At 30.5% G+C, this 16283-nt stretch overlaps 1 protein-coding gene across 1 annotated transcript; it reads left to right on the top strand.

The window, feature by feature from the left end:
- Window positions 1-251: 251 nt before the first annotated feature.
- LOC103848065 (serine/threonine-protein kinase Nek5) lies at window positions 252-4654 on the top strand. Its single transcript, XM_009125053.3, has 14 exons — window positions 252-349; window positions 424-490; window positions 580-645; window positions 722-768; window positions 892-937; window positions 1043-1123; window positions 1215-1254; window positions 1322-1371; window positions 1692-1773; window positions 1861-1910; window positions 2045-2118; window positions 2258-2309; window positions 2415-3056; window positions 3132-4654. The coding sequence occupies exons 1-14, from the start codon at window positions 252-254 to the stop codon at window positions 4470-4472; spliced, it is 2736 nt and encodes a 911-aa protein (XP_009123301.1). The 3' UTR covers window positions 4473-4654.
- The last annotated feature ends 11629 nt before the right edge of the window (window positions 4655-16283 follow it).

The following is a 16283-nucleotide window of genomic DNA, read 5'->3' as shown; positions in this document are numbered from 1 at the left end:
AGAGAGAGAGAGAGAGAGAGAGAGGGAGACACTATTCTTCTTGTCAAATCCCTTTCGCATGTTAATCTGTAACGATTTACTGTTTTCTTGTCAAGTCTAGAATCGAAAAGAATGTCTGGATCTGAAGTCTGAATCATTGGGAAGAGGAAGCGTGTAGGTCAGGTTGCTGCTACTATTACGTTGAAGAGAAGCAAGTATAACTCCTTTTATTGAGAGAAAGCTCAAGTATCGTTGTTAGTTTCGGGTGAGCAATGGAGTCGCGGATGGATCAGTACGAGCTCATGGAGCAGATCGGGCGTGGTGCCTTTGGCGCCGCCATTCTAGTTCATCACAAGGCCGAGAGAAAGAAGTATTTAATTTCTCCTTCCATACACTTTTTCTCCATATATATTCGCTTAGCTGTGTTTTTTTTTTTCAAATTAGGTATGTTCTGAAGAAGATCAGATTAGCTCGACAAACTGAACGTTGCCGGAGATCTGCTCATCAAGAAGTAATTCTTGAACCCCAATCCTTCTTTTTTTTTTTTTCCAGATTCCAAACACGATTTCTTTCTTATCTCGAATTTGTTTTTTATTTCAGATGTCTTTAATTGCGAGGGTTCAGCATCCTTACATCGTCGAGTTTAAAGAAGCTTGGGTTGAGAAAGTAAGTCTTCAATTATTATTTTTATAGATTTTATTGTTTATTTTTTTTTAATATGAGTTTAAATTTGAAAATGCAGGGTTGCTATGTTTGTATTGTCACTGGATATTGTGAAGGAGGAGACATGTGAGTTTACTTTCTGTTAAGATTTTCTAGTTAATGGTTTCCTTTTTTTGTTGTTTTGTTTTTTAACACAAAGTCAAAGAGTTTGTTAAAAATCTTTTGGTTCTTCTGTAATGTTTTTGGCAGGGCCGAGTTGATGAAAAAGTCCAACGGTGTGTACTTTCCTGAGGAGGTACTCACTTACTTACTTTCCATCTGAAACATTTTTTTATGCTTTATTAGTGATTGATTAGTGGTACTCTATGGTGATTGTCTTTTTCTTTTTATTGATTTGCAGAAACTCTGCAAGTGGTTTACGCAACTGTTGTTAGCTGTTGAGTATCTTCATTCTAACTATGTTCTACATCGTGATCTCAAGGTAAGAAAAACATTGGCAATGCTACTTGTCTGAATCGTTCTGTCATGCTTTATTCTCTTATGGACTTATTTGTGACGCCTGCTCTTTCCAGTGTTCCAACATTTTCCTTACTAAAGATGACGTCCGCCTTGGTAAGCTTAGATTTGTGCTCCACTCAAATGTTTGAGGTATTTTTAAAATATTGTGTTGTATTTACAGGGGACTTTGGTCTGGCCAAAACTCTAAAGGCGGATGACCTAACTTCCTCGGTATGTCTTAAAGTCTCTGTAATTTTCGTATACAACTTGCATTTACCATTATCAGCGCATTTGACATGAGTTTTGCTAACCAAATTCTATACATGAAGATATCTATTGCCTCATTTCGACAACTGACTATATGAGATAATATCTTACAATGGTTATGACAGTCATGGGTTCTATATACTCCTGCCACTGACAATTGGTCTTCAGAAATGGAACTTCATAATGATTATTCTTGCATTGCTCTAAAAGTTTCGTAATTGATACTTGTGTGACAAAGACTTTGGTGTTTTATGACTCTCATGGATTGGCATTTTATATGTAAGGTCGTTGGAACTCCAAACTACATGTGCCCGGAACTGCTTGCTGATATCCCTTATGGTTTTAAATCAGATATCTGGTCTCTAGGTATATATAATAGCCCTATCCTTTGTTACGTTTAAGAATCTTTTTGTTGCGGTTGAAGCTAAGACAAAACTGTATGCTGTTGAACAGGCTGTTGTATATACGAGATGGCTGCATTTCGGCCTGCTTTCAAAGCTTTTGTAAGTTAGGCATTTCGCTTAGCTAATCTAAATGTTTTGCGTCTGTAATTATATGTCTCTATTAGAGAATAAAATCCTAAGGAGCTATATTTAGACTTACGTGTATAACTGAAATTTTGATTGTATGGAAACAGGATATGGCAGGGCTTATAAGCAAGGTTAATCGCTCCTCAATTGGTCCGTTGCCTTCATGCTATTCTCCATCTTTGTAAGATTCATTTTCTAATTTCAAGCTTAATATATTTCTTGATTTGACATTTTGAGATTTAAGTTTAATAATTCCTGATTAAATAACATTTCTCTCTCGAATATATTAAATTTTTTTTTTTTTTTTTTTGATATTGCAGAAAAGCACTTATCAAGGGGATGCTAAGGAAGAACCCAGAGTATCGGCCAAGCGTATGTTTTCTTCTAGGACCTGTCCGAAACTGTCTTCTTAAGGGCCTTCTTCCTTCACTTTTTGGAATGAAATTAACATTATAATACTTGTGTTTCTCTGTTCAGGCCTCCGAGATTTTGAAGCATCCTTATTTGCAGCCATACGTGGAGCAGTACCGTCCAGCCATAAACGCAGCGTCTATAACTCCAGAAAAGCCTCTCAACTCTCGTGAGGGCCGGAGGAGTATGGCTGAAAGCCAGAACAGCAATAGCTCCAATGAGAGAGATAACTTCTACGTGAGTGACAAAGGTAACCGACCTGTGGGTCCAAGCAACGGTAATAAAGTCGCTGAGACCGATTCAGTTTCTGTCGATGAAGAAGACATTGTCGAGCACATGCAGCAACAACAACCGGTTGAAAATGAAAATCTCCAGTGCGTTTCAGCAACGAAAACAGATAGTCATGGGATTCTAAAGCCCTCACAGAGTGACCAACGGCCAGAGATGATTCAACCAAGGCACCCAAAGACTATTAGAAACATCATGATGGTTCTAAAAGAAGAGAAAGCTAGAGAAAATGGCTCACCCATGAGAACTCAAGTTAATCGAGGGAGAACATCTGGTGTTCCGACACAGAAGAACAATACTGAAACTCCTTCAAAGATTCCAAAACTCGGTGACATTGCTCATAGCTCTAAGACTAACGTAAATACACCCTCAAAGCTTGCTTCTGATTCTGCAAAGACTCCACCACCGAAGCATCCACAAGTAACTACTCTCTCCCTCTCTTTTTTCTGTTTCCCAAGTTTAGGAGATATGATATGATAAAAATTGAACTTGCAGATGCCAATGATCGACTCTACTTCCAAAATCAAGCCTAGAAACGACAGAATCCCTCTGGCTCCCGCGGCGAAACAGGAGCCGGAAGAGGCAATGTCAGCTAAGCGAAGACAAAGGACACCTCCTACTTTACCAAGAAGAACGTCCTCAAGGCAATTAGGAGGAGATAATCCAAATTTGGTGGCTAAAGACACCACGAAGCTATTATATCCATGTCAGCCGTCAGAGCACGAAAATAATACTCATCATCAACCTCGTGTCCAAGCTGAGCCAAAGAGAACCTCTGTCGGATCTTCCAAAGGGGTCCAGAGTGAAAGCAGCAACTCCATCTCGTCTTCTTTGTCCATGCAAGCATTTGAGCTCTGTGATGATGCTTCCACACCCTATGTCGACATGTCGGAACACACAACTCCTGATGACCACAGACGATCATGTCATAGCGAATACTCGTCTTCCTTTCCGGAAATCTCATCAGAGATGCTGATCCGGAGAGAAGAACACAGCACCAGTATGCGCCTTGCCGACACTGTTCGTGTTCCTGATGTTCAGAACAACATTTCCCAACACCAGCCAGGAGGAAGCTCCTCTCCTCCTCCTGCGTCTAAGGAGAGTGGTAGCCCTCTAACGTTACAAAGCTACGAGCCAAACGCGCCAGGGGATGATAAATTCACAGTCAAAGAATTCGTCTCACAAGTGCCTTCGGATAACAAAACCACAGGCGTTGTCTCTCAGAACTCAACTCTTGAGAGGAGCAACAATCCTTCGGTGGTTGATGATGTCATACACGTAATCCGGCACAGCAGTTTCCGAGTAGGGAGTAGTGACCAGCCGGTCATGGAGAGTGTTGAAGTGGGTGTCCAGAACGTTGACGTTGGGAAACTCATTAACGTTGTCAGAGATGAACTTGAAGTGAGGAAAGTAGCCACTCCCTCCTCTGATACCAACTCAGAGCCTCCCCCTCCTCCTCCTGCTGAAGAGCCAGACCCCATCACTAACTATTCAGAAACCAAGAGCTTTAACTCCTGCTCTGATTTTTCACCACCTGAGACTAGACCAAACTCATTCATGCCTGAAGAGGAAACTACTCCGGTTCCAGCTGTCAAAGAGACGTTGGACATCAAGTCTTTCAGACAGAGAGCAGAGGCCCTTGAAGGTCTCTTGGAACTATCTGCGGATTTGCTGGAGCAGAGTAGACTCGAAGAGCTAGCCATCGTGTTGCAGCCCTTTGGGAAGAACAAAGTTTCGCCTAGAGAAACTGCTATTTGGTTGGCAAAGAGCTTAAAAGGTATGATGATCGATGACATCAATCATAACAACTGTGGCACTTCCAGGAATTGTTCATGAAGGTACGACTGTATTATACACCATCTTCAACCAAAACTCTCTCTTCTGTTACCTTTTTTCTTTTTTTTTCCTGTAACGTTTAAATTTGCACAAAGCAATAATTCCTTCTTTTGTTTTAAAAAAAAAGAGAAAAGAATCCATTATAAACCATATTTTTTTCAAAGAACTCATCATTTTCGAAATCTTAAAAGTACAGCCACCAATGTTAAAAAAAAATGGTAAACCATTTAATAAAAAAGTCTCGGTGGTCACGTGTGTGAAAATCTGATGTGGTGCGCATACACACAAGTGGTTAAAACTGTTTTGGATAAAAAAGAGTTATAGTGACTAGATTCCACTGCAAGTAGTGCCCCAAATCCAGAAAAAAAATTTAATTTTTTTTTGGAAAGTTATAATACCACTGTGCCGACAGAAAATCGAACTTTCGACTTTTAACATTAGTCTGTGAGAAGGGGAACCACTCAGATACAAGTCTTTCTCAGCAGCCACCGATGTTAGACGTAATCATCTACGTTATATAGAGATTATCAGGGATTATTGCTTGGTTCTTTTTCTTCTTCTCCATGTTTCTGTTTCGTTTAATAATAACTTTTATTATTTAGGACAAACTGATGACTTTGAGTGATTAACTGTTATTTACTTACGTGACTGTTTTCGGGCACATAAATAAATTTATAATTGTTAAATTATTTCATAATTGATATGTTTGAAAATAGATCTCTTTTACAGACACTGGATTTTCACCCGCACGCCTCTGTAGATATTTTATTTAATTTTTACGTTAGGTATTGGATGCTATTTCTAAGACAAAATATTTCACATTAATTTAAAATATTTTTAATTTATAAAATATTTTACGATAAAATATTTCACATTAATTTAAAATATTTTAGATTATATCATATTTAGTTAGTTAAGATTTTATATTATGATTTGTAATAAAACATTTATTTTTTTAATATGAAGTAGTTTTATAAAAAGAATATTCGTGTTTCAAATATTCTATTAACGATTTTAATTGAAAAATTGACATTACTTTTATATATGTGATAGTATATATATGAAAAGAATATCGTTGTCATTTTTAATTTAGGTTTTCTAATACTTAATTGTTTATCTACTATATGATTTGTCAATAATATAGATTGTATACGAAAGATTGATTTCTTTTTTTAGTTATTTTGATAGCAATAAATTAGGGATACCTTAAATTTGGAATGTCTTTGATATTAGGAATATTTTGTGCAGTTAATTTTAAGCTTTAGGTTTAAAATAGATTTAGGACATATTTATTAATCCATAAAAGACAAAGGCATTGGAGTGTAAATAACTCGCAAAACTAAGGGTATTTTTATTTTGTACTCCTCTTTTAATAGATTAGATTAGTAAATTTAAATTTATTAACTAATTATCAATATAACATTTTAAAACATAATAATTTTATTTATTACTTTGAATAATTATATTTGTTATTTTAATCGTTTATTATATCCGAGTGTATCATATAACCAAATCCAATATTTATAACTAATTTGACTTATTTTTATGAAAACATTATACCAATAATTTGTGAATAGTTTACTTTATATATTTATATAAATTGATGTGTGGTTTTTACTTTTTTATTTATTTCTAATAAATATTGAATTTTTTTTTAATATGTTAATACAAAATATATTAGGAAATCTATTGAAATATCTATTTTGGCTAAGATTTGACTAAAGAAATCTATTATTCAAATTAGGAAATACATTAAATGATTAAATCTATTAATTAAAGGGAAATTATTTTTTTAGAGCAAAAAAATAATAACTATTATACTTTCTAATCTCATATACATAGTTATCATTTTTTTGCTCTAAAAAATAATTTTCCCTTAATTAAATTAGGAAAATACAAACATACTTAAATATATGTTTAATAAATATCTCAGTGGCATAGAAATGTAAATAACTTCGAAAATTAAGGGACAATTTTATTAGTACTTCTCTTTTAATAATAGAGATGATTTTACTTATTATCATTTTGATAGATTTAATAATTTTTGGATATATTAAATCGCAATTACTCACTAAACTAAAGCATTATTTAAGTGATTCTAAATAAGCCAAAATTAGATTAGTTTTGTTATTTGCATTTAATTTGGTTTATTATTTCTGTTTCATAATATATTTTGGTAAATTTCATATAAATTGATATTTGTTATTTTGGGAAAGAAGCACAAAAATGTTAACGGTTCGGAGTTTTGGAAATATAACTGATAATCTTTTAAAATTTTTACTAGAGTTTGATTCGCACACGCGTGCGGATGTCGTGTTTTGCCTTTTTATAAATTGTTTGATGAATTTGTAAACACATAGGTTATTCGGATATTTTTAGGTTACTACACATCATAATCCCACTCACCTGAATATAGGAGGACCCAACTCGAACTCCATCCATAAATTTATTACATCCAAATGGAGCATGATTTTGAATGTCTAACTGATTTTGCTTTCCCAAAACCCATGTCTAACTGATTATGTAGCCAAATAAAAAATTATTTGTTAAACAGTTTGATTTTTTTTGTCACGAATGGAACAACTGCATTAAAACTTGTTGAATTATTATGGTTAAAACGTAAAACAAATGATGTTGAATTATTATAGTAGAAAAATTAATGAATTAGTTATGAAAAGTGAAAAAGAAATTTAAAATATGTAATAAAATGCTTAAAATAGGTAAATTATATTTTACACTTATGTAGTAAATGATGTCGGATTATTTGGAAACTACAATAAATAAAGTGGTTAAACTTAATTTTAACAATTAAAAAAATCAGTAAGAAACCACTTAAAATAGGCAAGTAATATTTTTACTTTAGTTTTAATAGAATAGATGAATGGATATAAAACTTTAAGACCAAACAAAAGTGTAATAATTTGTTAACATATTTTTTTCCACTTATTCATTAGTTTTGAGTCGTTTGTAATTTACATGAAAAAAAGAATAAATAAACGATTTTTGTAAGTATAATATATCTTTAACTTAATTAGGCTTCTAATTTGAGTATATAAATTATGATTGATTTACGTACTCATGAAATATATTTTAAAATTTACATATATTTTCTTTTTGTTGTTAAAAAGGTATTTCCTTATATTTATGTTGTATAAAGTATGAAAAGAAATACGTAATAGATAAATATATAATCTACATATTTATAGATATTTCCTTTTTTATTATTTAAGTAGGTGTTGTAAAAGATAAAAAAGGAAAGGAAACTAAAATTGAAAATCTAATTAGATATTTATCAAGCAAAAAGGAAATAAACATAGTTTTAGTAATTACAATTATGTATAATTTTAAATTCATTAAGGTTAATTTTGTAATTGACCATTGTAAGAATTAACGTGAGTTCGACACATATGAAACTTACTTCTCAAATAAGATTATAGAGATTTTATTTCTAGCATTTGTATCTATTTTGTTTAAATCCAAATTAAAATTTACATGATTTTAATAGCTGAATGTGTAACGGATGTGTTATGTGTGCTTTATTTTTTGCTTGTTCTTGTTTCCTTATGTTGAATAAGGCTTGCAATAGCTTTTACGAGAGATCAAGGATGTAGTTAATCATGAAAATGTTAATTACAGAACAAGGGTTCGTCCCTATAGTGAATGGTTAAATTCACCACTTTTCATCAAAGTATCGTGTAAGAGTAGTTAAAAAAGTCAATAAAAAAATTAAATAGCTGAAAAAATAACAAGATCCACATTAACTAAAGCCGTCTGCAAAATTCTATATTCTAAAAACCTAAATTCTAAAATCATAAATCCTAAATCCAAAACACTAAACCATAAACCTCAATCCTAAAATCTAAACTCTAAATGTTAAACTCTAAACTCAAACTCTAAACAATAAGCTCTAAATCCTATATCTAAACCATAAAACCTAATCCCAAAACTCTAAACCATAAACCCTAAATCCTAAATCCTAAAATCTAAACCCTAAATCCTAAACCTTAAACTCTAAATCTTATACACTAAACCCTAAACCTTAAACTCTAAATCTTATACACTAAACCCTAAACCCTAAACCGAAAACACTAAATTTTAAACCCAAAACTCTAAATCTTAAATCCAAACTCTAAATCCTAAACCCTAAACTCAAACCTCTAAACCGTAAACCTTAATCTTATTACCTAGCAGTTGGGTTTGCGGTTTAGAAGGTTTGGGTTTAAGGTTTAAGGTTTATGATTTAGAGTTTCGGGTTTAAATTTTGAATTTTTGGGTTTATAGCTTAGGATTTAGAGTTTAGGGTTTAGGATTTAGGGTTTAAGGTTTAGGGTTTAGATTTTACGATTTAGGGTTTATAGTTTAGAGTTTTGGGTTTAGATTTTAGGGTTTATTGTTTAGAGTTTGGGTTTAAGGTTTAAGATTTAGGGTTTAGATTTTAGGATTGGTATTTATGGTTTAGTGTTTAGGATTTAGGATTTAGGATTTATGGTTTTAGAGTTTAGGTTTTTAGAATTTTGCAGACGGCGTTAATTAATGTCAGTGTTGTTTTTTTCTAGCTTTTATTTTTTTATTTTTATTACCTTTTTTAATTACTCATATATGGCACTTTTATTGGTTATGAAGAGTGTGGTGAATTTAACTATTCACCATAAGAGTAAACCTAAGTATTGTTCTTAATTACATTGATAATATCAAAAGCTATTCATATTCCTTGTTGAACAAAACTTAGGTTCAACCCCTAGAGTGAATCAAATTCACCTCTCCTTCTAGGACCAATCAAAATGCCACATAGATAATTAATTTTAAAAAAATAAATTCATTTAAAAATAACTAAAAAAAAAGAATAACTCCAATTTTAAAAAGCCGCTAGCTAAACCGTAAACCTTAAATCTTAAATTCTAAACCCTAAACCTTAAATCCTAAACCCAAACCGTATACCCATACTCTAAACCCAAATCCTAGACCCTAAACCCAAAATGTATACCCTAAACCCAAACCATAAACGCTAAACCTAAACCATATACCTTAAGCATAAATCCTATATCCTAAACCCAAACTTTATAGCGTCTAGGTTTAGGGTTTGGGTTTAGGGTTTACGATTTTGGTTTTAAGTCTAAGATTTTGGTTTAGGATATACGATATGGGTTTAGAGTCTAGGATTTGGTTTAGGGTATAGGGTTTGGATTTAAAGTTTACTGTTTGTGTTTAGGGTGTAGGATTTGGGTTTAAAGTATACGGTTTGGGTTTATGGTCTAGGATTTGGGTTTAAGGTATAGGGTTTGGGTTTAAAATTTATAATTTAGGGTTAAGAATTTAACATTTCGGGTTTACTGTTTAGTTGACGGCGTCAGCGTTGTTAAAATTAACATTATTCTTTTTTTTAATTATTTTAAAATAAATTTATTTTAAAATAAATTTAATATTTTTTAATTAATTATCTACGTGGCACTTAATTGGTCATAGAAAAAGAGATGAATTTAGGTTCACCCTTTTCTTCCTTGTTGTTTTGTCAATCATCCAGTGAGGAATCATGTCCAGATGCATGTGTTCAGGTGAATCCAAACATTTCCATCAGTTACACATAATATATCATCATTTAAAGAGCTGATTGCATCAAATCTTGATGAATTCAGTCATCATTAGAATTGACAAAGGTATGAAGACAAAGGTATGAAAATGTCCACATAATCTAGGTCAATTCGCCAACTAAAAAAGAAATGACTCATGTTAGACCAGGTATGAAAGACATGTAAAGAATAGATGATCTTGTAATTCATTTAGCTCTCTGCATATAATGAAGGTTGATGTCATCCCTGAAATCTCATGTCTACTCATGGAATGTTTCACATTTGCTAAACCCGTTATCATAGAACAGTTCTGTAGTATATAGAATATCATGAAAGAAACCCTTCAAAATCACATTAGAACTTATGTAGACTTCCACAACTCTATCTCTACGTGAATGTCTTAAACATTTATTGTCCATAACCCCACAAATATTTAAGAATTCTTTTCAGTACCAAGTATTTGAAACCTTATTTTAAGAACACTAACAAATATTAATTTCTTATGTCATTGATTGAACGTCACTAACATTGTTCAATGTACATAATATAACCATGTGTTCAGAGCTTGATTTAGCCAATTTTAACAATCTTGTAGAAACAATGGTTTGACATCGTATCATTGCCACCAGGTACTGCCACACATTCTGAAAACTACTTTCTCGTCATACTTATATAGTCAAACCACTGTATCCAGAGATCGGGCATCATAAGAATGTGTCTATACGAACAAGAGCAATATCATCATCATATTTGGCTTCATGTTTTGCTACTGCGGTAGATCCAGGCGGCTTATTCTTCTTCAAACAATTTACTTCCAATGTCATTTCTCTTTGCACTAGTTAAAAAAATATATTGGCTTAAGACTCTTTTAAAAACAGCTTCTTCTTTTTGATTTTTTTACGTTTCCATTGTCTTTGAACTCGATGCCTTACATAACAAGTCTCTTATATGAAGTGTTTATTCTGTATTGAATGTATTTGCCAACAACGGAGTATTTTATAAAGTTTACGAAAGAGTGTGAGAGAGGTACTAACATAATAAGGTCATGAAATCCACCTTAACATTGATATTATACAGCTTTAATAATACCATACTTCACTTGTCAAGTTGATCGCAAATGCAGTATCTTTAGGCATTAGGAAAGAGAACATACATTGTTTCAGAATCAATTTACCTGACATTTTGATGATGTTTTTGCATGTTAAACACAACAAAATTGTTGAATATTCATATTGGTTCAGAAACGCCTTCATTTTGGTTTGCTAAAGATTGTAATGGTTTGTCCCAATAAATTTTGTCAAACTTTGGGTTTATCTCATCCAACACTATAATACTAGTTTGTTATAACAACTACGAGAAAATAGTGAGGAAACAAATGAATAAACGAGAAAGTAAAAACACATAAATTCAATATGGTTCAGCAAATGTCTACTTCCACTTGCAAAAAAAAAATATTATATCAGTGGAGGTTAACAATATTTTTTGGTTACAATAGATTAAAAGAACACAATATATATGATAAAATTCCCAAAAAAAAATTTCCAGACAAACTATTTTTTGTCCTCATTTAATACTCAGCCTATTTTGATATCCAATTAACACTCAAGATTTAAAACTTGAAATATTTACACCGTGAAACTAGCAGCGTTAACTCGTTAAAAAATCATTAAAATCCTAAATTTAATTGGATCACATGTGTATATTAAATTATTAAGTAAGGATGACTATACTGAAAAATGCAGTAATTTTTTTTAAATTAGTGGATGCATTTATTTATTATGTTTAAATTATAACTAGATGAGAGTCCACATCTTATACACCCTAATATCCATGTTCGAAATTGCGCTGGGCGTAACGTATGCGGTTGACCGGACCTAACCCCGAATCAATTAATTGGCATTTAAGCGGGGATTAATCGAGGTTTTTTATGTATATATATTTACCTATAAATGATATAAATATTAAATACGTGAAATTATAACAAAGAAATTGCGTAGCCTAGTGGTTTACGCCTAATATTTATTACTCGCAGGTTACAGGTTCGAACTTGGAGCAGCTTTTGTTTTGCTATTTTCGACATTTTCATTAAATAAATGCAAAAAGACGATTATACCCTCGTCTTCAACCTCATCCATACGACTTGCAGACTTGAAAAGTTGTATTTAACACTTTTCCTCTCACGATTTCACTGTTTTTTAACTGATTCTTATTGATTTTATCCAAATATAGTAGATCTATTGCATACACAACGATTTCACACTTCAAATTTCGTTTTTTCATGTTTTTTTTTTCACCGCCTAGTTTCACCGATTATGACCTCCTCGCTACGGTAACCCTCCGATCACCATTTAACCGGGCGAAACTCGGCCAAGCGGCCGCGTTACTAATATATATCTAACACATTTTAATGTTAATGTTAATTTTAATTTTTGTTTAAATTAAAATTACTAAATTAGATATAGATTTTAAATTAAACTATTTAACTTCGACAGGTGATGTTTTAGATTTTATTTTTTTGTGTCATCTTTTTATTTAATGGGTGTAAATTGTGGATCAAAATATTTTTTCTAGTAATAACCAAAGTAGAATTAAATAACTTGGATGTGAAATTAAATATTCTTATTGTTGTGGATTGAAAAGAATCTCAGTAACATTGAATACAATAGAAACTAACAACTTCTAAAACATCAACAATATAACATTAGCCAACAAACATTATATACTATTAATAAGTTTGATTTTATAAACTCTGAGATGAAAAACTAATAAATTATAAAATATTAACAATGTATTTGGTTTCATTATACTTATATTATTTGTCTTTTTATGTTATTTTATGTGTTTATTATAGTTTTTCAACTTCCTTATATTTTTAATATTTTCTAATAAGTTTCATTTTTAATAACTTTCTTTATATACCAATAAATATACACTACAATCTAGAAATTTACCCACTAAGACTTTCTTTACGTATTGATGTCCCAATATTTCTTTACTTTAATAATTTTATTGTCGCTTTGTTACTTTAATGCATTTCTAATAAGTACTTCAAAATTTTATCAACTTAACTTTAATCTTGTAATAATCTCCCACCAGATCAATCTTTTTAATAATAACCAGAGAAGCTGGATGAGGATGTGATATATGTTATTAAAATTATAAACTAATTATAAGATAAACTTACCTATGATATTATCATTACAATTTGTTAAAATATATTATTAATTATTTTAAATATTATGATAATTATTATTATTATTATTAAAACTACTGACTCAACATAAAATCATGGAAAATACTAAAAATAAAATAAACATAACTATGATGTTATCAATAGATGTTGTTATTATTCATTTATCAAATATCTATAATATCAAGATAAATATATATCTTAAGATATAATTTTTAATAATGTTATTATAAAATATACAATTACAACTAATGACTCAGCTTAAAATAATGTAGAACATGACAAATAAATCTCATTATATCTTTAAAATTTTGTATATTTTCATGTATTTTAAAATTTCATCACGTTGATTTTAGTTTGGTAAAAAACTCCTATCGAATCAGTTTTTTTCAGTAAAAACTAGAGAAGTTGGTTATGATATAAACTATTAAAATTATATACTAAATATAAGATAAAGCTAACAATTATATTATTATCAGAATTTGTTAATATTCATTTATTAATTATCTTGAATAGCTTGACAAATATATATCTTAAGATATATGTTCTAATAATAGTATTATTAAAAGTAATGATTCACCATAAAATCATGGAAAACAACTATAAGATAAACATATCTATCATATTATCTTTAGAACTTTTTAATATCCATTAATAATTATCTCAAATATCATGAAATATGTATATATAAAGATAGAATTTTTAATAATAGTATAATTAAAATTAATAATTCAAGTTAAAATCATAGAGAACATGAAAAATAAAAAAAACATTTTTAAATAAAAGTATAAAATGAGATGTACCATTCAAAGTGATTATAGACCGTATTACACTATATCTCAACCAAAAAAAAAAATTAAAGATGCAATCAAGAGTAAAAGTGAAATATATGATGTTCCTAAATATTTACACAATTAAAGAGAAATATAATCTTTAGATTAACATATGTTTCTCATCTTCATTCCTCATAATTAGTTCATCTAATATAAATATAGAACAACCTTATTCTCACCAAAGCTAAAGAGGAATAACAATTTTTTTATTTTATCATTACATAATTTAAATTTATTATTTTCGTAATATATAAATCTTTAATAAAAATTAACTATTTCAATATTTATAATAAAATTAAAAATATATATTTAAATTTCGTTATTTTTAAAAAAATATTGTCATTCATTATTCTAAAACTTTGTTCAGAAACAAAACTCCTATTTATTTCTCCAAGAAAAATCATTTTCTGTTTATTCATTTCATTCAGCTTTTTACAGTCATTACTCGAAGTTATGGGTGGGTACAAGCCGGGTACTTGGTATTTTTGATATACTTGGTACTCGGCTTGGTTTATACGAGTAGTAAAAAAAATTACTTGCATTTGGTTTGCTAAAAACGAGTACTTATAATTTCAAGTACTTGCTAAAAATTGACGGACTTGCAAGTTACTTGACTTGTTTTATTACTTGTTACTTGTAAATAATTTACAAGCTTTTAATAATTATTTGTAATTTTTTTTTGCTAATTCGTCGAAATTCAAAACTAAGTAAGTATATTATGCATACAGAATATTTCATTGTTTTCCTATATTTTAGTCAATTCGAGAAATATAATATCTAAGAAAAAAAAGGTCAAGATATATCACATATGTTTGATTAACTTATGGAAATAGAAATATAAACAAGTTATTTTATTATGATTTTAAAATGTAAATTTGTTCATCAACAAAAACGAGTAACAAGCCAAACAACGCCAAGTAGTTACTTTGATTTGAATATTTGATACTTGTCTTGTACTTGCGAGTAATTTAAATAAATTACTTGATACTCGACTTGGTCAAACCGAATACTCCACTTTATGAGTCAAGTATCAATGAAGTAGCGAGTATGAACCAAGTAACGAGTAATTGTGTCCAGCCCTACTCGAAGTCTATATTAAGTGTTAATGTGAATATATCATATGATTAGTTTTTTAATTTATAAGTCAAACTCTTAAGTTAAAGAAATCATCATTTATCTATTTTTATGTTGGATGGACATAATTGTTTTTCGAATCAATTAAATCACAAACACATACACAACCATGATACCATATTTTTGATGAAATCAACGAACAGAAGATACTGGACGTAGGCTAGAATATCTCTTGGTTATCTAAAGAGATCTCTATTCCAATAAGGAAATTGGGTATAGAGTTACCCAAGTAGGACCTTTCCAAATGATATTGAAGTTATCACCAAACAATTGAATTTACCTATAAATCTTTTTTTCTTGTCTCAACCACCTCTACTTTACCTCTTTATAAAGTCATCATCATTATCCTCCAAGAGGATATTAATTAATGGTCAAGCTACCACTACGCTGACACTAGAAACTTTTATGACGGGTAAATGTGAAAGTCTCCTCAATAGTTTATGCACATTTTATTGGACTGTCTGTGAATTGTTTAGTGTTTATTAATTTCTTTCACCGTTAGTAGTTTACGCTGTTAAGCATTCATAATGGACATATCGCATTTTCAACGATATTAAAACTTAATATTTTAATCTGTTTACATGTTTTCGACGCCTTTATACTCTGTAAGAGAAAAGAATATATACATATACTATATATTTACCACCGCAGAACAAATTCGCTTGCTATGGAAAGAAGATTCTTTCAATTTTTTGAACAAACGGAAAGAAGATTCTTAACCCACCTCCAAAATGCTTTACAGTGGGGAAGCTTTTTAAAAATTTACAAATGATGTCTGTAAACAATGTTTTTTTTTTGGAAAAATGTCTGTAAACAATGTTTCGGAACTGTCTTAAACGATCATAGCCAATATATGAAAATCCTTGTGGTTTTTCCTTGGCGACCACAGATGCCTTAAATATCAAAATGCTAGATTGTTTTATGGGTTAGAAATTAATCTTGGTATTTTTCGGCCTACAACTTATCATGCTTACCCAAGAAAAAAGAAAATCACAGCAAAATAAAAAATCAAAACGACCTTGTTAAGTTTGCTAAAATTCGATACGAATAAAACATATTCTTCCTGAAATCTGCATTATAGATAAAG

This window comes from Brassica rapa, chromosome A06 (genome assembly GCF_000309985.2).
Source record: "Brassica rapa cultivar Chiifu-401-42 chromosome A06, CAAS_Brap_v3.01, whole genome shotgun sequence".
Lineage (NCBI taxonomy): Eukaryota > Viridiplantae > Streptophyta > Magnoliopsida > Brassicales > Brassicaceae > Brassica > Brassica rapa.
This window is presented reverse-complemented; position numbering and strand designations above follow the sequence as displayed.